The 24,532-nt window shown below is 37.8% G+C and overlaps 1 protein-coding gene across 1 annotated transcript in view; it reads left to right on the top strand.

Moving 5' to 3' along the window:
* Positions 1 to 24,532, top strand: part of CNTLN (centlein) — a 438,525-nt gene that overhangs the window by 365,728 nt on the left and 48,265 nt on the right. Inside the window, exon 24 of the mRNA XM_072600808.1 lies at positions 23,671 to 23,856. Coding sequence (XP_072456909.1) covers positions 23,671 to 23,856 — 186 coding nt within the window. The remainder of the gene's footprint in view (positions 1 to 23,670; positions 23,857 to 24,532) is intronic.

Genomic DNA, 24,532 nt, shown 5'->3' with positions numbered 1-24,532 from the left:
GCTAGAATTTGTTTTTTGTAAATAATTCCTATTTTAGAGAAGTTTGAGAGGTCATGGATTTTGGAGAAAATGTCTAGTGTGCCCTCTTTTTAAAATAAGGTAGAAGTTCTACTATTTTCTAAGTTACATCATGGTTTAAACATGATGTTTAAACATCACACCAAAAGTAAGTGGTTTTGTGTTTTTTTGTTTGTTTTTTACAAGTATAACCATATGACTCTTCAGGATATTTTTTTTCACACATACTTGAAACACTCCCAGAGTAAAGCATGGTTAATATCATAGTGATAAGTAGGCATTCACTGAAATGTTTGATATTACTTATGTCTATCACACTTTGTCAGGGTTTGCTTATCCAAGCCAACAGTTGCTCTCTCTATATATATATCATATATTTACTTTTTTGAGGTGGGAGTTAATGGAGACTCAGAAAGTATCTAGTCTACCATTTTTTGTCATGTCACCCAGAATTCATCCTTTCACAGTAGCTTTACTAATACATAATTCAGTTCACATTGCTACTAAGATAAAAAAAAAAAAAACAACAACTTCCTGTTCTTTTCTTCAAAACATACCAAATAAATTTAAATTCTTTTACCTATTTCAAAAGCCTTCCACGATACTGATCCTACTTAATTTTCCAGGCTTATCTCACGCTGTTCCCCTTTTCATACTCTGTTCCCTAGTCTAGCAGTTCCCAAACTGTTTGGTCTCAGGATTGCTTGAAAATTTATGAAAAATAATTTAATGTTGAGGAGAATTTCATTTGGCAACTAATTGAATACGGGTGTGAAAGAAACAAAAATTATAAGGATGGTGGTATAGTTAAAAATTTGGGTAACTGGAAATCAAATGTATCAAGCAGGTATTTATAAGGGAAATTAAAATGTCTAGTTTAAGATATGTTTGGTTTTAGTTCTGCACATGTCAAGTTAGGGATGTCTAGTATACTGTTAATGTGAGACTAGAATTCAGAAGAGTTTTTAGGACTAGATTACTGATTTCAAAGCCTGCATAGAGATTGTAATTAAAGTCATGGGACCTGATGAGATCACCAAGAGGAGAATGTAGAAAGAAAAGGAGGTCAAGATCAGAGCCTTGAGAGACACCCATGTTGAAAGGACGAGAAATGGATAATGATCCATCACAAGAAATTAGAAAGAATGGATATCAGGAGAAAGCATTGTCATCAAAGTCAAGGGAATCAGACATATCTGGAGATAGGGGAGCATCACACATTACTAAGAAACCAAAGAGGATGAAGACTGGCAGCAGGCTGTCAAATTGAACAGGAAATAAGTCATTCATAGTGCTTGAGAGAGCATCTGCAGCAGAGTGGTGGGATCTGAAACCAGATTGTAAGGGGTTGAGAAAGTGGAGGCAACAGGAAAGAATAGGGAAATGAGTAGAAAAAGTTTCTTCAAAGGAACTTGGCAGTGAAAAAGAAGAAACATAAGACAATGTGTTTAAGCCTCTGGCAGTGAGAAGTAAAGTTTTATTTGTCTCTGTTTTGTTTTGTTTTAGGATGGAGAAGACCTGTACATTTTTCTAGATAGGACAGAAAGAGCTTAGTAGATAGGGGTTTATGATGTAAGAATAAGAGGGAATTACTGCGAGGTTGAACTCCAGAGACAAAGGGAGAGGAGAGGATTAAGATCTCAAGTAAAATGATTATTGGTGTCAAAGGGAACCTCTTCTTTAAAGACTTGAGTGAAGGAGAGAAGATATATGAAGATATAGAGAGGCTTTTAAAAATATAGTTTTTCTTCTAAGTATAAAGACATTACCCATTTCAGATTCAAGGAAAATTGAATTTTTCCAAATAGAGGGTTTAGGACATTAATATTATGATATATCAAAACCATGAGAATTTGTCCATTCAAAAGTTTACATTAGACCTAAAATAGAATTGTGTTTAACTTAAATAGCTGATAATTATGAGTTAGGATAGGCTAGGGTTAGGAACTGGACCAGTGGTTTTATTAAAGTAGGAAACTCCCACCTGAGAAGACTCCCATTATCAGCCAGATTGGAACCTTCTGGTGCCTGTAGCACTGAGAAGGCAATATATTTGTTTAGTGTCACAGAGTCAGTATGTGTCAAAAGGGATAGCTGAGTCCAAGCCTTCCTTGTTTGAAGACTTGCTGTCTACTTTGCAATACTGCCTGTCATGAAATGGAATAATCTTGTATCTTATATAAGAATTTGCTAATTGTTATTTTTCTTTTAAAAAAAAGCCTATAAAACTTTGGCATATATTGTTTTAATGTTGAATGTTTCAAATAAGAAATTATATTATATTATATATAACAATAATATAATAGAATGTATACTATAATATATATTAATATAATAATATTATATTATATATATATCAGGAGGAAAATATATTTCAATTCATGGTTTAGAAGTGGTGAAGTTTCATGAACTTCATGTTAATTCAATAGTCATTTTGTAAATGTTATCTTTAAAATATGGCAAACATTTTTCAAATACTAACCATTCTATGCACATTAGGCAGATTTCTTTAGGGGAACCAAATGGAACCATTGTTTTGTTCATTGAGAAACATGAACTGTTGATGGTTCTAAACAGACAGGAGTGACATATTATTGGTCCTCCCCCTGTATTCATTCTGTTCCTATTCCTGTTGTTCTTATTCATATCAATAAGCATCCCTGTTCCTGCTACTCTACACAAGGAAATAGACCAAAGATGGGAAGAGCTCGACTGGGAGAAGTCCATATAGGTGAGGAGAGCATCGTAAGGGGGTCATAGAATCAATTCTCAAGGTGCCAGAAAGAAGGGAGGATACCAAGGCCCTAGGGACAAATTCTCCTATCTTATTATTGCCCCCCTCAAATGGTGAGCTAGAGAATATTCACAGCTACTAACCCTTACCCATTTTCCTGTCTTGACAGAATATTTATTAGAATACATGTACCAAGGGCATCATTGCTGAAAACGTGAGAAAAGGAAGGACAGGCTAAAGTAAAAGCATGATATTCTTTAACAGACTGCATTTTTACCATCACACAATTGACTGAAAGATATAGAGAATAAAAGATCTTATCTATGCATAATATTTGTTGATTATTAACAACCATCTGTTTTGGTAGAACTCACTGCCTTAAAGGTTGTTATCTGACAAGATTTTTCCATGCATATCAGAACCCTACAAGATTCATTTAAGGATGTCACAACAGAGAGTTCTTTATTCAACAGTCCACAAACTATAACTGACATACATACTTGCTTAATAACTAATTGTTGATTAGTAAACCAAACATAAAAACAGATCAATAAAAGTGTTTGTCATACTCGGGGGGATGTGTAATAGAGAGTACAAATGAAGGATTCCCTGTAGGTGATGAGGTTCTTCCTGTTTACAGGGTACCATACATGAAGCCTGAAACCTTGCAGATTTTCTTCTGTAAAGTCTATATATATTCAAAAGAGTTTAGCCTGGGGGGGGGGGGGCGGAGCCAAGATGGCGGAGTAGAAAGACGCACATACACATAGCTCCGAACCCACAACCCACAGAACGGCTAGAGGGGACCAACCGACTGTGAATTCTGCACCCAGAGACCATGGAATATTGGAGCGAGGGAGATTTCTGTTCCGGAGAGACCTGCAAACCTCTCGCGGGGGGTCCTTCGCGCTGTGGACTGGGCGCTGGGACTGGGAGCTGAGTGCAGCCCTGCAGCGGCCGCGACACCGTGAGGAAAAGATCTGAACGGGCTACGGGGACGAGATATCCTGCGGCCACGAGGGTCCCTCCACCCACAGAAGGACCTGCAAACCTCTCGCAAAAGGTCCCTCGCGCTGCAGACGCGGAGCCCAGCCCGGACCTGCGGCGGCCGCGGCTCCGAGAGGTACAGATCCGAGCAGGCTTCAGGGACGGGATCTCCAGCGGCGGCACAAGCCCCCCCACACACAGGTGACGAGGGTCGGTGAGAGAGTCTCTTTGGCGGGTCGAGAGGGGAGTGGGGTGCCCCCATGGCTCGGGCCCCCCCCGGGAGATAGAAGCTGAGAGGCGGCTGCAGACAGGGGCTCCCCAAGCGGGCAGGAGCCTGGATCCATTGTGGAAGGTCTGTGCATAAACCCCCTGAGGGAACTGGGCCTGAGAGGCGACCCTGCCCCGAGCTGACCATCTGAACTTAATTCTCACACTGAATAGCAGCCCTGCCCCCGCCAAAAGCCCTAAGGCGGGAAGCAGCATTTGAATCTCAGTCCCCAAACGCTGGCTGGGAGGACCGGGAGGCGAGGTGGGTGTGAGGAGAATATTCAGAGGTCAAGCCACTGGCTGGGGAGAATGCCCAGAAAAGGGAAAAGAAATAAAACTATTGAAGGGTACTTTCTCGGAGAAAAAACACTTCCTCCCTTCCTTTCTGACGAGGAAGAACAATGCTTACCATCAGGCAAAGACACAGAAATCAAGGATTCTGTGTCCCAGCCCACCCAATGGGCTCAGGCCATGGAAGAGCTCAAAAAGAATTTTGAAAATCAAGTTAGAGAGGTGGAGGAAAAACTGGGAAGAGAAATGAGAGGGATGAAAGAGAAGCATGAAAAGCAGATCATCTCCCTGCTAAAGGACAACCAAAAAAATGTTGAAGAAAATAACACCTTGAAAAATAGGCTAACTCAATTGGCAAAAGAGGTTCAAAAGGCCAATGAGGAGAAGAATGCTTTCAAAAGCAGAATTAGCCAAATGGAAAAGGAGATTCAAAAGCTCACTGAAGAAAATAGATCTTTCAAAACTGGAATGGTACAGATGGATGCTAAGGACTTTATGAGAAAGACAGATATCACAGAACATAGCGTGAAGATTCGAAAAATGGAAGATAATGTGAAATATCTTATTGGAAAAGCAACTGACCTGGAAAATAGAATCAGGAGAGACAATGTAAAAATTCTGGGACTACCTGGAAACCATGATCAAGAGAAGAGCCTAGACATCATCTTCCATGAAATTATCAAGGAAAACTGCCCTGAGATTCTAGAACCAGAGGGCAAAATAAATATTCAAGGAATCCGCAGAACACCGCATGAAAGAGATCCAAAAAGAGAAACTCCTAGGAACATTGTGGCCAAATTCCAGAACTCCCAGGTGAAAGAGAAAATATTGCAAGCAGCTAGAAAGAAACAATTCAAGTATTGTGGAAATACAATCAGGATAACACAAGATCTAGCACCCTCTACATTAAGGGATCGAAGGGAATGGAATAGGATATTCCAGAAGTCAAAGGAACTAGGACTAAAACCAAGAATCACCTACCCAGCAAAAGTGAGTATAATACTTCAGGAGAAAAAATGGTCTTTCAATGAAATAGAGGATTTTCAAATTTTCTTGATGAAAAGACCAGAGCTGAAAAGAAAATTTGACTTTCTAACACAAGAATGAAGAGAACCATGAAAAGGTGAACAGCAAAGAGAAGTCATAAGGGACTTACTAAAGTTGAACTGTTTACATTCCTACATGGAATGACAATATTTGTAACTCTTGAAACATTTCAGTATCTGGGTACTGGGTGGGAGTACACACACACACATATGCACACACGCACACATACATAGAGACAGAGTGCACAGAGTGAATTGAAGAGGATGGGATCATATCTTAAAAAAAAAAAATGAAATCAAGCAGTGAGAGAGAAATATTGGGAGGAGAAAGGGAGAAGTTGAATGGGGCAAATTATCTCTCATAAAAGAGGCAAGCAAAAGACTTATTAGTGGAGGGATAAAGAGGGGAGGAAAGAGAAAAACGTGAGGTCTATTCTCATCACATTCCACTAAAGGAAAGAATAAAATGCACACTCATTTTGATAGGAAAACCTATCTCATAATACAGGAGAGTGGGGGACAGGGGCACAAGCAGGGTGGGGGGGAGGATGGAGGGGAGGGCATGGGGAGGAGAATGCAATCCGAGGTCGACACTCATGGGGAGGGAAAGGATCATAAGAGAATAGAAGTAATGGGGGTCAGGATACGATGGAGGGAAATATAATTAGTCCTATACAACACAACTAGTATGGAAATCTTTTGCAAAACTACACAGATTTGGCCTATATTGAATTGCTTGCCTTCCAGAGGGAAGGGGTGGGGAGGGAGGGAGCTAAAGAAGTTGGAACTCAAAGTGTTAGGATCAAATGTAATGTTCTTACCACTGGGAAATAAGAAATACAGGTTAAGGGGTCAAGAAAGCTATCTGGCCCTACAGGACAAAAGAGAAGACGGAGACAAGGGCAGAGAGGGAGAATAGAAGAGAGAGCAGATTGGTCACAGGGGCAATTAGAATGCTTGGGTTTGGGGGGGGGAGGGGATAAAAGGGGAGAAAATTTGTAACCCAAAATGTTGTGAAAATAAATGTTAAAAGTTAAATAAAAAAAAAAAAGAGTTTAGCCTGTCAGAGATAAATGCCTAGAAAACGTGGACCAGTTATAGGAAGAGAATATGGGATTACAGTGGACAGGCAACATGCCCTATTAGTGTGCATGAAATGTCACAAGAACTAGAGAAACATCTCTAGGACATTGAGGAGAATCCTATGAAAGATTCATAAACATTGAAGAATACAAATTAGTCAGACTAATGAGTGATGGATATTTCATTGCATATTATTCAGGAAGGGGAGGGAATAAAAATTTATATGGTACCTACTGTATGCTAGTAATTGTGTTAAAAATGTTACAGATATCTCATTTGATTCTCACAACAACCCAGTGAAGTAGGTGCTGTTATAACCCCCATTTTATAGTGGAGGAAACTGAGGTGGACTGAGGTGGAGAGTCTTGCCCAGGATTGCACAGATGGTGAGTGTTGGAACTGGATTTAATCTCAGGTCTTCCTCACTCCAGCCCCAGTGCTCTCATCCACTGTCCCACCTACTTGCCTTTTTTGGAGCTCCCATTAATGAAGTCACAAAGTATGGAAGGAAATCCATTACCTAACCTAGTATTATCATGTAAGGTGTTACAAAGTGCTATCTTTTATCACTGCATGATGCATTGTTTTATTGCCTCATTTTGTAAATGATGAAACAGTCTGAGAGGTTACATGATTTACCAAAAAACAGACAGCTATTGAGGGTCATAGTCAGCACTTGAACCCTAATCTCCATACTCTGAAGTCCAGTGCTTTCCCCCCTTTACCATGTTGCCTCTCAAGAATATTATATGTTCTTTGAGCCAGTAGAAAAAATCAAGGATTGTGTGAGTGTTCCATGAGATACTCTCCATGGCATCACTACTGGAAAGTGAGCCTAGAATGTACATGCACTTTGGGGAAGGAGTTGTAAAGGGCAAAACAGAGAGCTACTTCTTTTTCTTCATTGAGCTTTTGAATCTCCTTTTCCATTTGGCTAATTCTGCTTTTGAAAGCATTCTTCTCCTCATTGGCTTCTTGAACCTCCTTTGCCAATTGAGTTAGCCTATTTTTCAGGGTGTTATTTTCTTCCACATTTTTTTGGGTCTCCTTTAGTAGGGTGCTGATTTGTTGTTCATACTTTGCTTGCAAGTCTTTTATTACTCTTCCCAGTTTTTCCTCCACCTCTCTATCATGATTTTGAAAATTGTTTGGGCTCTTTAAGACCTTTTCCCAGAACTGATCCCATTGAGTGGGCTGGGATGTAGAAGCACTGACTTCCGTGTCTTCCCCTGATGGTGAGCACCACTCTTCCTCATCAGAAGGGAGGGGAGGAGAAACCTGCTCACCAAGAAAGTAACCCTCAATAGTCTTGTTTTTTTTCCCTTTTCTGGGCATTTTCCCAGCCAGTGACTTGAGCTCTGAATATTCTCCTCACACCCACCTCGCCTCCGGATCCTCCCAGGCCACGCTTGGGGTCTGAGAATCAAATGCTGCTTCCCAGCCTCAGGGCTTTGGGCAGGGGCAGGGCTGCTATTCAGTGTGAGATTAAGTTTAGGTGCTCAGGTGGGGGCAGGGCCGCCTCATGGCTCAGTTCCCTCAGGGGGTTTATGCAGAGACCTTCAACAATGGATCCAGGCTCCTGCCTGCTTGGGGAGCCCCGGTCTGCTCCCGCCTCCACTGTTGCCTTCCGAGGGGGCCTGAGTATGGGGGCACCCCACTCCCCTCTCGACCCACCAAAGAGACCCTCTCACCGACCCCTGTCACCTGTGGGTGGAGGGACCCGCGTGGCCTCTGGAGATCCCATCCCTGAAGCCCGCTCGGATCTTTTCCTCTCGGTGCCGTGGCTGCGGCAGGGCTGTACTCAGCTCCCAGTCCCAGCGCCCAGTCCGTGGCGCGAAGGACCTTTTGCGAGAGGTTTGAAGGTCTCTCCGGAACAGAAATCTCCCTCGCTCCAACGTTCTGTGTCCTCTGGGTGCAGAATTTGCCGTGAGTTACTTCTTTGTAGATGTTCTATGGGTTGTGGGTTCGGAGCTATGTGTACATGCGTCTTTCTACTCCGCCATCTTGGCTCCGCCTCCGAGAGCTACTTCTTGATAGGGAAATAATACGTGAAGGTCCAGAACAAACTTTGAAAACAGGCTGTCTCAGGAAGGATGAGGATAATTGGGGGGGAAGGAAGGGTGCGTATCATAAAGAAAAAAAATCCCCAGAGGTGATTGTTTTCAAATATATGTAACAGTTTTTTAACTGTGCAATGATTCTTCATCTCTGCAGCAAGCAGAATAAAAAACAAGAGATGAAAAATAAGAGACTATTCCGATATAACTGGGAAACTGGAAGATCTTTATCAAACCTTCTTATTAAACTTACATCCCTCTTAACAGTAAATTGTAAAATAAGAAAAGTGATTTATACTGTGAGTCTTTTAGATACCTTTGCTTAACTGCTTTGGGGACGTGTGTGTGTGTGTGTGTGTGTGTGTGTGTGTTGGGGGAAGATGTCTGCTGAGATATCCCTATTGTGTCCAAAACAAAAAATAATAATAAACTCAACCACAAAGAATATGTAAGGTAGCTAGTTATCTTCAACTTTTAGGTTGTAGTTCTGACCAAGAGCATGAAAGTGGGTTAGTTGACCTTTTGAATCCCTTTCTAGATTTAGGCCTCTCCAAAAACTCTTAACCCTACCAATCCAGTGTTATAAATTCATCAGTTATCAAGAATTTTTGAAGGTTAAATTGTGCCTAGCATTCTGCATAATGAAGTCTGCAGCAGAAATACTGTATTGCAGTGACATCAGTTTATTCTCTCTCCACCACGTTCACTTACCAGCTCTCCTTCCTTTGCTCATGTTAGCCTCTTGCTAGGAATACCATGTTACTACTCTCCATTTTTCCAAACCTTACCTTTTTTTCAAGGTTTAGCTCAAGTCTCAAGTTCTTCATAACTATTTCGTTCTCACATGCATGCCTTCCTTCTGTCATTATATCTGCACTGCACAATTTAACTCTTGAAATTATAACCCATTACTACCTTGATATCATATTGTTATCTGTTTCAGATGTCTGTCTTATTTATCTAATTAGACTGCTAGCCTCTTGAAGTCTGAGACAATGTCTTAGTTTCCTTTATGTATCCTATCATTTTTTTGTTTCTAACAAACTCATTTTACATTCTCTTGTCTCTTTGTTTGTCTCTCCTTTTCTCTTTTTTATCTTTCTGTATTTCCCTGTCTTTTGTCTTCATTTTTCTTGATTGTAGTTTACAGTAAATCCAAAGAAATTTAATACTTGAATAGTTGCCATGGAAAAAGCTAAATGTGTCTTTATTAGTATTTACCAGGGCAAAGTCAGAGAATTACTATACTAGCTTGGTCTGTGGAAGGTGTTGATCTGTTCAACAGAGATACAACTTTCCATCAAATGAAATTTGGTTTAAACAAGGTTTATAAGTGGCTTTTAAAATGAAGAAGAGGTTTATTTGTATTTGGAAACATATGTACTTTATCAAATGCTATGACAGGAGACTTCCTTAAGAGACAGTAAAAGTATAATAGAAAGAACACAAGATTTAGAGTCAAGATTTGTATTTGAATCTAGGATCTGCCCTTTATTACCTGTGTGAACTTAGAGGAGGTAGGGTAGTATAGTGGAAAGACTTTGTAGTCTTCGGATTCAAGAACTTGGGTTCACATCCCATTTCTGACATATGTGAGTGAGCCCAGGCAGATTACTCAGCCTGCTTGAGCCCCCTTTCTTCACCTGTAAAATAAGAGAGAGTTGGACTAGACAGCTCTGAGCTCTCTTCTACCTCTAAATTGGTGATCTTATAATCCTAATCTTCTCTGGATTTCAGTTTCCTAATTTATAAAAGATGTCTTCTTGGGTCTCCTTGAGCTCTAAATCCTCTCATTTCATAACCTTATTATAATACTCATTACTTCACAACAAAATTATTATAACAGTCTCCTTGTTGGCCATCTCTACCTTCACATTCTCTATTTTCAATTCACCACCCACTGCTAGATTAATAATCTTTGAACACTGCTTTTATCATGTCAATACCCTGATCAATAACCTTAAGTTGTTTTCCCCAATTTCCTACTGTGTTCTCAACTCTTAAACCTGATTTCCAGTGCCCTTTATAATTGGTACAATTTATCTAATCTCACATCTCACTGCTCACTAACTTATCCCCATGCCATGTATGTTCTGACTTTTCTAACTCTATTCAATGTTTTCCCCATGTTTGGGGTGCTCTCTCCTTTCCCTCCTACCTTTCAGAACCCAGGCCAGGTCGCCCCCTCTTCCCTGATGCCTTCCCTGACAATTACAAACCGTATTTCTGATTCCTTACGTCACAAAGTTTATGTTATCAAATGTTGAAGTTGATCACGCACTGACTTTACTTTTCTGTTATTCTTTGCAACCAGATTATAAACTTGCGGGCAGAGACTGTGCTTCGCATTCTTGTTTATAACCATCTAGCATAATACTTCACACATTCGTTAGCACTTCAAGAACGTGTGATTTCTGTGATATTAGTACTTCCCTCTGACAGTGCAGAGCATGCCCTCTCTCTTACTTGGTAGATGAAGGTCTTCTCCTCTGGCCAGGATTGGAAGGAACACATCACAGCACTGGCAGTACTCTAAACCTTTCTAGTTGGATGTAACTTGCCAGAGCTAATATTCTACTGGTGTAGCCTTCATGAAACCATAATTATACCACATTCACAGTTCAGCAGCAGGGGAAGAGTTGAATGGAAAAATCACATGAGTATTTTAGATTATAAACCTTAGGAGGGCAGGAACCAGGAAGTACTTTAATTTATTCTGTGTAGAATATTATGAACTCTGGGACTCATCCTAATACAGCCTAATACAAAACAATGCGCACAAGAATACTTAATAAATATTAGTAGAAGTGATAATAGTAATGGTGTTTATATAGACCCAGTTATGGAATACACATTCCCTTCAGACTTCTCATTTATTCATATTGTACCACACAGTTATGGGAGAGGTGGAGTAGCCATCTGTTCTAGATCTAGTCTTGAATATAGAATTTTGCCCTAGAGTAAAATCAATTTCTTAAAGCACCTGAGTTTTATCTATATGGCAGAGCCAAGACACTGATTCTTCTAATGACCAAATAAAATATTCTGAGAAAATTTCTATAAGGATTTGTTCAGTTTGATTCAGCCCTCATATTGGCTTATCATTGTATTAGTATGTGAAGAGTCACATGTCAAACGCTAGCTTTTCAGTTGATTTCATTAGAGTTGAAATAAGTGCTAATATGGAGCCAGCATTCAGGTAGAAGTATAAATATTCACTGGTTTTGTCATCAGGCAGAAGCATGACTTGGTAAGACGCAGTCTTATATTAGGGTCATATAAATTTTGCACTTTTGTGGAATTAACAGTTATGTTGTTAAAACAAGTTCACCACTAGCTTTTTCTGTGAAGTAGAAGGGCAGTAGAGCAGTAGTACTTCCTTTGTCATTCATTCATTTATTAGTATACTGCCACTGGAAAAAGATTATATTAAGAAATCCTTTGTTAGCTATCATGACAGAAAAGCTCTTACTGCTAAAAACATTTTTATGTACTAGAACTAACCTTATTTTTCTGATTACTCATTTATTAACCTCCATTATATAAAATACTAATTTATACTAACTTCTAGCCTCTGGATTTATTATCTTAATCAAATAGATGAGTGGTTAAAAGTGAAGGGATAATTCAAATACTTAAGGAAATTAGTGCTCAAACTTGGGTGTATTGATTTTTATGTTAATATAAAAAACCATCAAGTCAGGGAAATCAAATATACCTGAAAATAGTGACATGCTTTTCGTTAGTATATAAAAAAATTGGATGAGGCTAAAACTTTGTACCAAGAAGACTTTTAGTTCAAATCCTACTTCTGAATTTTACTAGCTGTGTGACCATGGACAGCACATTTAACTTCTCTAACGCTTACTTTACTCATCTGCAAAATGCAGCTAATAATGTTTAATTATAAATCTCATAAGATTATTATAAAAATCAAATGAAATAAATATATGTATATACATGTATATAAATGTGCTAAATGTCAGCTATTACATTTGAATCAGTTAATCGATATTCATTATCAAGTATCAGCCAGACACCGTGTTAGGTGCTAGAGAGTCAAAGACAAAAATGAGGTAGTTACTGCCTTCGAGAAACTTACATTCTAGTGATTGAAAAATGAAATGGAGTGTTATCACATGCAAACTTGAGGGGAAGATATGAAGAGAATTTCTTCCTCCTTTGCACCCCTCAGGGAGCTCACAAACCTCAGCAGCCTAGAAATTTAGTTTCTTCACCTGTAAAAGGAGGATACGAATAGCAGCTACCTTACTGGGTTGTTTTGAGGATTAAATGAAATCACATTTGTAAGCATTTGCACACATTAAAGTGCCATATAAATGCGAGCTCTTATTAATGTCATCCAGACCCTGGAGTTTTCTGCCATTTAACTGGATCTAGAATTTGAATTTTTCTGTTCTTTTTGTCATTCAAGTCTCCTGATTTCTATTCATGAAATTTTATAGGGTTAGTTGTTATAAATATGTAATTTCCCATTTTGTATGTGTCCTTGCAGAAGAGAATCATATAATGTAATAAAAATAAAAGGGGAACCCGTTATAATAATACATACATATATAATTATTTAATTGTAATAAAAGACAGTAAAGAGAAAAGCATAAACTAAAAAGACACTAGAATATTTAGAGGATCTGCATAAGCTGCTTGAGGGCAAAGACTGTTTCATTTTTGTCTTTGTGTCCCCAATGTCTAGTGCAGTGTCCTGGACCTAGTAGGTTCTTAATACTTGTTGAATTGGGAGGGAATAAGCATTTATGAAGCCCTTACTATGTGCCAGGAACTTTATAACCATTTTAAAGTTGAGGAAATAGAGGTGTACAGAGATTAATTGATTTGACCATGGCCACACTATTAGGAAATACCCAAATCTGGACTTGAACTCAGACCTTCCTGACTGCAGGCCCAGTGCTCTATACTTTGCACCACCTAGCTGCTTCTAATTGACCATATCAGTATGGGTACTCTCTGCAAGTCCTATCATAACCTTTCTATAACTAAGGAAATGATTGTGAGGTTTTGCAGTGTGCCCAAAATTCATGAGCATGTAGCTTATCAGCCTGGCATGAGGTGCCCGCCAAGCTTATTGAGGATGCTCCTGGTACAACAGGAACAGTTCATCACTGGGTTTGTGCCCAAAGCCTTTTCTGCTTTATAGGGACCTGCCAGCGTTTGGCCTCTTCTGATTTAGCCACCAGGAACCCAGAGTCACTTTCACAATAAGATAAAGCATTAGAATGGGATTTTAGTGAAGGAAGGTAAGAAGACGGGAGGTGAAATGTGAACTAATAAAGAGCCTTGAAGAAGAAAGTAGATTTAAGTGTAATATATATTCACTAGTGGGGCACAACCAAGGACACAAAGGATTAATCAAATAGTCACAAAAGAAACTAACAGTATTTGAACACAGTCATTTTCAGTGATCTCTCTGCTTTAGCCAGATTAGTCTACTTTACATAGATGCTCTTTCTAAATCTTTAGAGCACTTGTTATCTGTATCAGTTATGTCACAAGCACTTCTTATATCATGTATTGCATTCTTAGAATTTTTTAACGTGCCTCTTTTCCATCTCCTCAGTTATAAATTCCTCAAGGGAGGGACTGTGTTTTACATCATCACTCATCCTCAACAAACATATATTAAGTACTTGCTATGGATCAGATTAAATGCTGCAGATGTAAGGACAGGCAAAAGCATGGTTCTTGACATAAGGAATTCACATTCCAATGGAGGAGATGATATGCCAACAGCTGTGTACAGACAAGATATATACAGTGTAAATGGGAGGTAATCTCAGAGGGAAGACACAACTAACAGTGGGGCAACCAGAAAAGGTTTCCAACCACAGGTAGGATTTGAGTTGGAGATTCCCCAGTCTGGCACATCTTCTCTAAATAGAGGTCAGCAATTATTGATATTTGTTATTACGTTATTTGCTGTTGTTTGGTCATTTCAGTTGTGTCCAACTCTTCATAATCCCTTGGCAAAGATACTGGAGTAGTTTAACATTTCCTTCTCCAGCTTATTTTACAGGTGAGGAAGCTGAGGCAAACAGGCTTAAGTGTCTTGCCCAGGGTCACCCAGCTAGTCAGTGTCTGAGGTCAGATTTGAACTCATGAAGATGTCTTCCTGACTTTCGGCCATCTAGCTGCCCGTAACATTATTTAGCTTCTGTTTATGTTTTAATTCTTTCTTTGTATTGCCCCTCACTAATGATGATTCTTGTTGCATAGTCAGCAGATGATAGAGTTAACATTTCTGCTTCTTTGCATTTGTTTACGATGCTTTTTAAAACCCCAGAACATGTTCAGTTTTTGTAAAGGTGGCATGTACAGTGAGTCATGTTCATGCTCACTTTCATTCTTTTTTGAGCTCTTTTCTAAAATTCTATTTAGGTCATCCAGTGGTTTTTTTGCATTTATATGTATGCATACATACATGTATGCAGTTAATATTGATATTGTTTCACTAAGCTGCCTTTAAGCATAATGCGGTTTCTTTATTTATCTCTTTTAACTAGTGTTGCCTTATCTTAGATCATCATTGCTGTACTTTCTCTGTTGGATAGACACAAATGATGATAGATTCTATTTCAGCTCCTCATGTAAACTCTTTATGGATCTTTTTATACCAGATGTGTTTCTTGTAGTCAAATATCCTTGGAGTCTACTTTCTCATCTGTTCTATCACCTTCCTCCACTTTATGGGAGAGTTCATGCCATTCTCATTCATGGTTATTATTGTTAGGTGTATTTTTCTTCCATCATATTTGATTTTAATTTTCCTTTGCGTTACCTCCTACTTCTCTATTCTTTATAAAGAAAAGAAAGAAGGGAATGAGATTAAAATTAGAAATCCATGACTGGTGGTCTGCTCCTATTCCTTTGCCTCTCTTGTGTTCCCCCAGCCCAGATTCAGATCACACTGAAAGATTCTTACCCTTTATTGCTACCATTTTAATTCTCCCTTTTTAATCAGCCTTCTAAGATTGAGGCTTGTTTTGCTCACGACTACTCTGTCCCTTAATTCTGCCTTGTTTCTTAAAATTCCTCATTCATATCCTCATCCATTTCCCTGTTTAATTTACACTAAATTCTTTATGTATGTGTATGTGTATGTAGGGGAAGGGGGTGGTGGGGCGTCTCTGTGTGTCTTGCTCTGTTTAGTCTTTCATTCTCTAGTTCAAATAAAAATGAGATTCATGAAATGCTTATACTCCCGTTTCCCACCTTCCTGTTCATATACTTTTCTTCTGAAGAACATCAATAATCAGAAATAGTCAGTGACTTCCCCTTCTTTTTTTTATATCTTCCCTAATGATTTCCCTTTTTCCTCTTCCTTTTATTTACTTTCTGAAAACAAAACACAACAGAACAAAACAGAACTACCCCCACATCCTTTATCGCTGCTTTTACCCCTTGAGGACAGTGGGATTCTGAAGGGACAAGGGCCTCTTCTCTGTTTATGAGGATGTGAGCATTTGATTATCATTTCATTCATTGCAGATTACTCAAACCTCTCTTGATCTCTCTTACTTTTTTTCTGCTTGCATTTCAGAGATTGAACTGACTTTCTCAAAGGAACATATGATAGTCACCTATTTTATAAGAGAGTCAGTTTTCCCCTTTAGGATTATAAGAAGTTTTGCAGAATAAGTTTTTAATTATAAGTCTTTTTCTTTTGCCTTTTGGAATACATTCTATTCTTTTCTTTCACATTTAAAAAATTGATCCATAATCTTGGGTGATCCCAACAGGGATTCCTTAATAGTGAACTTTTCCCCTAGTTCCTTGAAGTGTTTTAAATTTAACCTTTAAGGTCTTATTTTTGAACTGTGACTTTTCTGGGTGTTTTTAAGTTTGTGGTTTCTTTTAAGTGATGATCTGTGAGTTCCTTCTTACTTTGCACTTTGGTTCTAATAATTCTGGGCAGTTTTATGATATCTTGAAATATGCTATTGATATTTTTTGCTTGGTCATGGTGTTCAGAAAATCCAGTGATTCTTAAGTGTTCTCTCCTCCTGATATTTGCCACTTTTGAAACACACCGTATGCATGTTCTACCCTTGATTTTAATTTCTCATTGCATAATTGAGTTTTGATTGTCCTATTGTACTTCTCAATCTTTCCACTATAGATATGAAGGGATTAAAGTCTTCATCAGGGTGGTGGGGAAATCAAAAATTAAAAGGAGGAGATGTGAAGGTAGAAATGACAAGACATGACAACAGATTCAACATGTGGGATGAATGAGTGAAGATTTGATGATGAAACCAGATTTAGGACCCTAGGTGGCTGGGAGGATGGTAGTATTCTTGACAGTAATAGGAAAGTGAAAAGAGGGGAGAGTTTGGAATGAAAATGAGTCTATTTTGAGTTTGAGATGCCTACAGTTTATCCAGTTCAAGAGGATCCATAGGTAGCTGATGATGAGAGGTCAGGAGAAAACTTAGGACTGGATAAATAGAGCTAAAAATAATCTGCATAGATATGATCATTGAACTTCTGGGTGCTAATGAAATCCCTGAGTAAGATAGTATAAAGCAGGGGTTCTTAACTTAAATTCATAGTCTCTTAAGAATCTGTGAATATATTTCACAGGAACTGTGAATTTGGACAGGAAAAGATAGGTAAATAGATAGATAGATAGGTAAATACATAGATACATAGATATTTTAGTATAATTAGTTTCCTTTATAGGTTTTTGTATTTTATGAATTTAAAAATATAATTCTAAGAAGAGATCCATTGGCTTCACTAAACAGTCCATGACATCAAAAAATAATAATAATAAAACCTTGGTATGAAAGGAGAAGAGAAAGGGGCTCAAGAGACATCTTATAGAACACCCATGATTAGTAGCCATGACCTCGAGGAAGATCCAGGTAATGAAAGTGAGAAGGAGCCATTAGAAAGGTCAGAGGAAAACCCGGAGAGAACCATGTTAGAGGATAGACAATGAGGGGTAAAACAAAGTAAGATAATGAAGGATAAAAGGTTGACGAGAAAATAGAAATATTTGGCTTCATTTAGTATTATGTTCTCTGTCTCAACCTAGCCACATTTGCTGTTCCCAAAGTGAATACATTTTAACATTTAAAGGCCTTAAAGCTATGAATTCAATGGAAGTTTGTAGGTAGTTGTGGATAAGAAATTAAGATATTATGTCATTGAGTTTGTGATGAATGGCATACTTATGTGTTTCTTATTTTGAAATACTTTATAAAGAAAGACCTTTCCCAAAACAGAAGTTGCATCTTTTTTTTTGGCATGAGTTTTGCTTTTAATAAAGACTGAAATTGTGCCAGCTATATAGAAAGTCATACAGAAACCACACTATTTCTTAGAGGAAGCATTACTGTCAGAATTGAGTTTAAAAACATCATATATTCCTATGAAACTACAGTGGTAATTGAAGTAAGCTGAATACAGTTGTACAAATTGAAATCTGAAAAGGATAAGGTACTCCATCTCTTATAATCATTTCTCAAGAAATTATTAATCATTATAAATTTCAGTAATTTAGAAATCTACCTTTTAAAAAAGAATTTTGTAGAGGCCCTATTCGTGTAGGTATTTGACTAATGAAAACTCTGTGAAAGTTTCAGTTATTGAATCTGTGGTACCACATTGGTGGAGAAATTCAATTTCCTGTGGCAGCATCTTGGGTTTTACCTAATAAAACTAGGTTTATTTTGTGGTAATTCATAGGCTGTATACATTGTGGACAAAACCACAATGGATTTTAGTTTAGTTTAATGACAAGAATGAGGTAATTTATATTTAGAAATACAAACTACTTAAATTAACTAAAAGAAAAAATAAATGCCAAACTAGTAAACATAAATGAAATTTTTGGGAAAATATAGAACATTTGTAAAAAAAAAAAAAAACAACTTTTTTGCTTGCATCTGTTTCTTATCACTTGTAATTTTTCATTCCTTCTTAGATGCTTAACTTATTCAAGTGCCTCTTAAGAATCTTCTTTTATAATTTTTTTGTGGATGTAAGTAGAGTTGAGAGTTTAAATTTTAAGCCCCCAACTTAAAAATTTCAGAGAAAGGGTGCCTTTACCATTTGTTAATTACCATGTAAACAAGTGTCCAGTAAGAAATAGCCCACTGCTGTTGTGCGGGTGCCGCTAAAGTAGTTGTTCTGTATTCTGTTCTTGGGCATATTTACCAGGGGAAGTAAATGCGATTATCTTATAATGACTTAATGAGATTACTGTTGAGCATGTATTTTCAGAGTCTTGAATAAAACATGTTATATTATGGGCATTTGCATTTTGTGACTAAAGAAAATGACTAATAATCAAACAAATGCTTTTTAATAAGACTCAAGTTAATGTTATGAATCAAGAGTTTAAAGTTAGAAGAGATCTTAATAATCTAGTCACCGTATTTAAGAGTTGAAGAAACTGAGACTCAGAGAATGAAATGATTTACCTAAGTTCACAAAGCGAGGCTAGTTGTAAAGCAACCCTAGAACCTAGGTCTCGAAGCTTCCACTTCGTTGTTCTGCCTACTGCTTCCTACTGTCTCTCCATTTGTTACCTAGCACTAACTCAGTGTCACTTTCTCTCTTTCATACATGTCTTATTAATAATGATAATAGCTGCCATTTATATGGTGCTTTTGAATTTTTCAGAGCCCGTTACTTACAAGGTAATAGTCATGTGCCTGGCCATTCTTGTCAGAAGGGAATAAATGACTTACTTTTTAAACTCAAACCACTAGCGCAATGACAGAAGTCATTCACTAACTGAACTTGGTAGTTAATGAAAAGCTGAACCGTGTGTGTCTTTGCACCGTTGACAACAGGGCTTTAAAGGACTGATTTGGAGTGATTATGGAGATGGTTGTATTTGATTAGTCGTATTTGTCACTTTTTTTGCCTATTTCTGCATATCTTCCAGCTTATCAAAACCCTTCCTAAGATATGGTGCAAAGGATTGAAAATAGTAACTCTAGATGTTACGTGGCCACTACATTGGAACTATCACCTCCTTATTCCTGGACATTATGATTCTCAGCACTCTTTAAGATTTCTGATTGAGTAATGGAGCTTGTTCTCCACTTGATTCTGCATTTTCTTTTGTCACACTGCTACGCAGTCATCACTTCCTTGTCTTGTACGTGTCCCAATTAGGAAACTTTATATTCTATCCTACTACTAAATTTTGTTTTATTCAGTTCATCTCACTGCTCTAGCCTGTCAAGAATTATTTGAGTCTGCACTCTGGTGTTCACACACAGAAATGTCATCTATAGATTTTATGAACATGCCATCTAGGCATTTATCTACATCACTGACACAATTGCTAAGTAGTACTCAGCTTACCAAATCTATGGGCACTGAAGGACTCCTTCTAAACTGACATTAGACTATTAATGTTTTTTCTTTCTTTCTGACTATTCAGCCAGTTCTGAATCTACCTAAGAATATTGTAATCTGACCAATATCTCTGTCTTTTCCACAAGAATAGCATGAAAATTTTGTCAAATACTTTGCTAAGATCTAAGTAACCTATGTTTATAGCATTCCTATTATCTACCAGTTTAGTGATTTGTCAAAAATGAAAAAAAGGTTAGTCTGGCTTCCTGTCCTGGAATGTGCTGTCTTTTTTACCAGAGTGAGATGGACCTTTCTTGCCAATCCTCCAAGTCTCCTGGGATAAGACACTGCTCCACCCTGTCTTTCAGCTGGTCTGTTGTTCCAGAATTTGTCCTGGAGCACTATTTTATGGTTGTTTGGAAGTGAATATAGGAGAGCTACAGCTTAATCTTTTACCGCTTAATCTGCCATCTTGGCTTCCAGAAGTCCTGAAGTAGATCTTTACGTTCTAGAATTTTGCCAGAAATTGAAGGCAAACTTACTGACCTAGAATTTTCAGACTTTGTCACCTACTTTTTTGCAAATTGGAATATTTGTCCTTCTCCGATGATAAGGTCCTTCTCCACTTCTCCGTGATCTTTTAAAGATTACAATCAGTGATGCTACAATAACACCTGACAGTTATTTCAGCTTCCTGAGGGAGAAGTGACTTGAATTTATCAAAGGAGGCTAGGTGATATCATTATTTCATTAATCCTCTTGGGTATCACTCTCCAAAGGAGAGCTAATAGAAGTAAAGTTACAATTAAGCATATCACCTCAAGGTTCTCATCACTTCCCCTTCAGCAAGACCTTATTCCCCTTCAGCTCCTCCTTATTGGAAAGAATCAGATTTTGAACAGAATTTTCCCCTTTTTATTCCTCTACCTTTGTGAAGAATGAAATTACCATTAAATTAAGGCAAGAAGCAATTCAGTATTCTGCATTCTACACACACACACACACACACACACACACACACACACACACACACACACACACACACACACACACACTTTCTTACTTTTTTCCTCTTTTTATCTGGTCCTGCATAGAAAGTTGGGGAAGGGAAAGAAGAGGAGGTGAAACTCAGTTATTCAACTTTACTGAAAGGTTTTGTAGGTGAAAATGGTTGAACTGTATAGCATAAATAAAAATGAAATACACATATAAATCATCAAATACTCAAATGGATCTGTGATCTCATCATTGTAGAAGTTCTCTCCTCCACTAATGCAGACTACAGCCCATTGATGGGTGCTCATTCATTTCACTTGTTTTCTGTGTCGTCCCATCAAGTCTTTGAGGGAAACATGCTGGAATCCTTCCTCTCTTTCTCCTGATACCTCAGTGGTACTAGTGAAGCACACCATTGTCCACTTGTCATTCCTCGGCCTCACCACGACACCAGCCCCTACAAGTAGAAGGCGACATGTCGTTGTGGAGGATACAAAAATGAAGAAGACTTTTTCATCCTCCAAGAGCTTACATTCCAGTTAGATGAAATTGATAGAATTTCTGTAACTCTCCTGCCTTACAGTAATACTTTGATAAGGTAATGGTATTTGGTATTTAATAAATACTTATGGTTAATAATGATATTGTAATAATAATAAAGAACAATATTTTAATAGGTCTTCATACCAAATACTCATCATCACCAAGCAATGTGGAATAAAAAACTTTCCAAACCGAGGGACCTAGGAAAGGAGCTCAGAGTCACATGGGCGCAGCATGAGAAGCGCCCCATCCCGGCCATTCTGCCCACTGCTAGAGGGGTCCTAAAGGTGCTTTCAGTGATTCTCCAGAGGACAAGCTTACATCCTCATACTTGTATTCAATTACAAAAAAGCCGTTTATCTACTTCTGCAATAGTCTGTAGAGTACTAAATATGAAAATATGATAGGGCTTGTCCCAGAACCATTTCATTCAAAAATCCATTTTAAAAGATTAGAATGAAATACAATAATAGCAATACTTATGGTTAATTGTAATAAACTTTAGTGCTAGTTATTCTGCCTACACAATTCTGTCTTGCAGTTTGAAAGTGTTAAGGTCATCAGTGGTTTCTACCACATATTTATAGATTCATGATTTATTTGGTGGGAGGGGGAGGCTCTTTTCTATTTGCTATTTATCTGAGGAGATTTTTCGCCAGTTCTTCATTTTGCTGACATCATCCCTTCAAATCACTGTCTACCTGGACACCTGTTTTAGATGGTGACATGCAGCCTTACCCCAAAGGGCTGCCATAGCTGAGAACGATTCTGTGTTACTTTTAAGTCTTTCTGAGCTCCGCTGTTGAGCCCTGTCTGATGTCACATGTGCTTTTTTTGTTTGAAATGTCACTTTTTAAAGTCCCCGGAGTGATTTACCAGCTGATGCTATAGAGCAGTGGTGGGACTGCGCCACATGAAGTCTTCATTACTTTCTGTACCTTAGCCATTTTCCCTTACTTTTCTCTTATTTTCCTTTAGTTTTTTTTTTCTTGTCACGTTTTTTTCTCTCAGTGTATATCCCCTCCTTACTTAATGAGCTCTTTTTTTGTCTTAGTTTTTTCTGTGGATAGTTTGGCTGCCTCTGGGGTAAAAAAAATGTTCAGAACAAACTGTTCTTTTGATGTATTATTAAAATTCTTTTAAAATTATCCGAATCAAAGTGAAGTTTTCTTAGTAGGTTTATTTGATATGTGTTTTTTGGGGGGAGGGTGATACCAATATATTGGTCAGCTTAATAGAGTACTACATATATGCTTTGTGGCATTCTAATGGAGGGTTCAACTATTAGTAAATATGTTAAAAGCATCGAATTAATCTTAAATCAATCAACAAATGTTTATGTGTAATAGTCATTGTACAAGGGACTAGAGATAGAAAGACATAAAAATGAAATAATCCCTTCAGTTTGGCAGTTCAGCAGAAAAAGTGCAAAGTTACTAAAAGACGGTTTATTGAGGGAGGACACTGGCACTTGGTAAAGCCAAGAAAGACTTCCAGAGATGAAGAGGCCCAAAGAAAAGATGACACATGAGGAACATGGAGCAGTCCAGTTTGATTCTCCTCTAGAGTTATGGAAGGGGAATAATCAATCATGAGGATGGGAAAGTACAGTGTATGTTGGAGCCAGAGAAATTTATATTTTATTCTAAAGGCATTTGGAAATCACTGAGGGTCACAGAAAAGGTGAGTGGCATAGTATCCGGGAAGAGATGGCCATTCTTGATGAAAGGAAAGGTTTTTAGTATGAGAAGTATATGGAAGTAGTTTGTGTTAAATGTTAGCTAATACCAAATATACAGAAGAAAGTGGCTTAAAGGCAGTGTTAGTTAGATGACTACCAGTTAATACATTTAGTTCTAACAGCATTGATTATTGGGAACATCAGAAATGTATCAAAGATGACAGAATGCACCGTGGTCAGGTCTAGTGGGAAGTAAGGAATCGGCTGCTGGGTAAATAAGACAACCTTATTATACTGTTCGGAAGGATCAGACAGCGTCACTTACGTATTGTTAAGTGTGAATAAGGAATGTAAGTTCAAGTTTGGAACCATCACCACCACTTGCTCTCTTCTGTCCTAAGTATATACCTTCTGAAAGCGAGGAGCATGTCCTGCTTGTCTTTGCAAAAGGTCTTCCAATATTCATTACAGAGTAAATTCAGTAATAGGAGGGGATATTAATAGCCCCATATTTTGACTTACTGATTATTTTAAATTTAATTTGTTTTACTTGTTTTCCATGGCATTTTAGGTTCTTTTGCATTAGTTAAATTCATTTATTGTTTATTACAGGCTTTAGTTAAAGAAATACAACATAATGTCCAAGAGATGAGATTGCAGATAAGACATATTAAAAAAATAGTACACAATAAGACACTTGCCAACGCTGCAACCCAAAAAGTCCAGTGTTTGGCAGCTTCTATCCTAAACCTTTCACCGACTGATGTGGAAGAAATGTTAGACTCGGAGGATGAAGAGGTGAGATAATTTAAATGGCTTTTTTAGCAGTCATTTTTTAAATCAATGAGTTTTTAAAATTAAATTAAATTTCAATTAAAATATGACTATTTGATGACTCAATAATTTTAGCTGTAAGAGAAAAAAATAAGGGTTGACACTTTGCACTGAGGAAATGCATCAAGACGAGATGCATGCTTGAAACAATCCACACAAACTGAGCTGTGTGATGAGGGCTATGCAGCATCTTGAAATGACTTTGAGACAAATCAGTTGCTCGTGTCTCTTCTTTCCACTTCCCTTCTTTAGTTAATTGTACTCTGTATCTTGTAAATTTATTTTTAATCCATCAGTGCATGTAGTTAGTTTGACATCACTGATTTAAGCTGTTTCTCTTTTATGTAACATAAAGGAGTGGTAGATCTCTTGTGTATACTGATTAAATCCAAAGTTACTGCCATTGAAAATTTAAGAAGGTAAGTATTTAAAACTTAAAATTTTATTTTAAAAAAGTCTTGTCCTTCCTCGCTGAATCCATTTAATAGATGCAATAAATGATAAGCTATATTTATAACTACACATGTGCCTACATGTGAGCAAAAGAAAAAAAAACATTTATTAAGTGTTTACTATACACCAAGCACTATACTAAGCAGTGAGGATATAAATTCAAAACCAAAGACGGGTTCTGCCCTCA

Source organism: Notamacropus eugenii, chromosome 1 (assembly GCF_028372415.1).
Source record: "Notamacropus eugenii isolate mMacEug1 chromosome 1, mMacEug1.pri_v2, whole genome shotgun sequence".
NCBI lineage: Eukaryota > Metazoa > Chordata > Mammalia > Diprotodontia > Macropodidae > Notamacropus > Notamacropus eugenii.
This window is presented reverse-complemented; position numbering and strand designations above follow the sequence as displayed.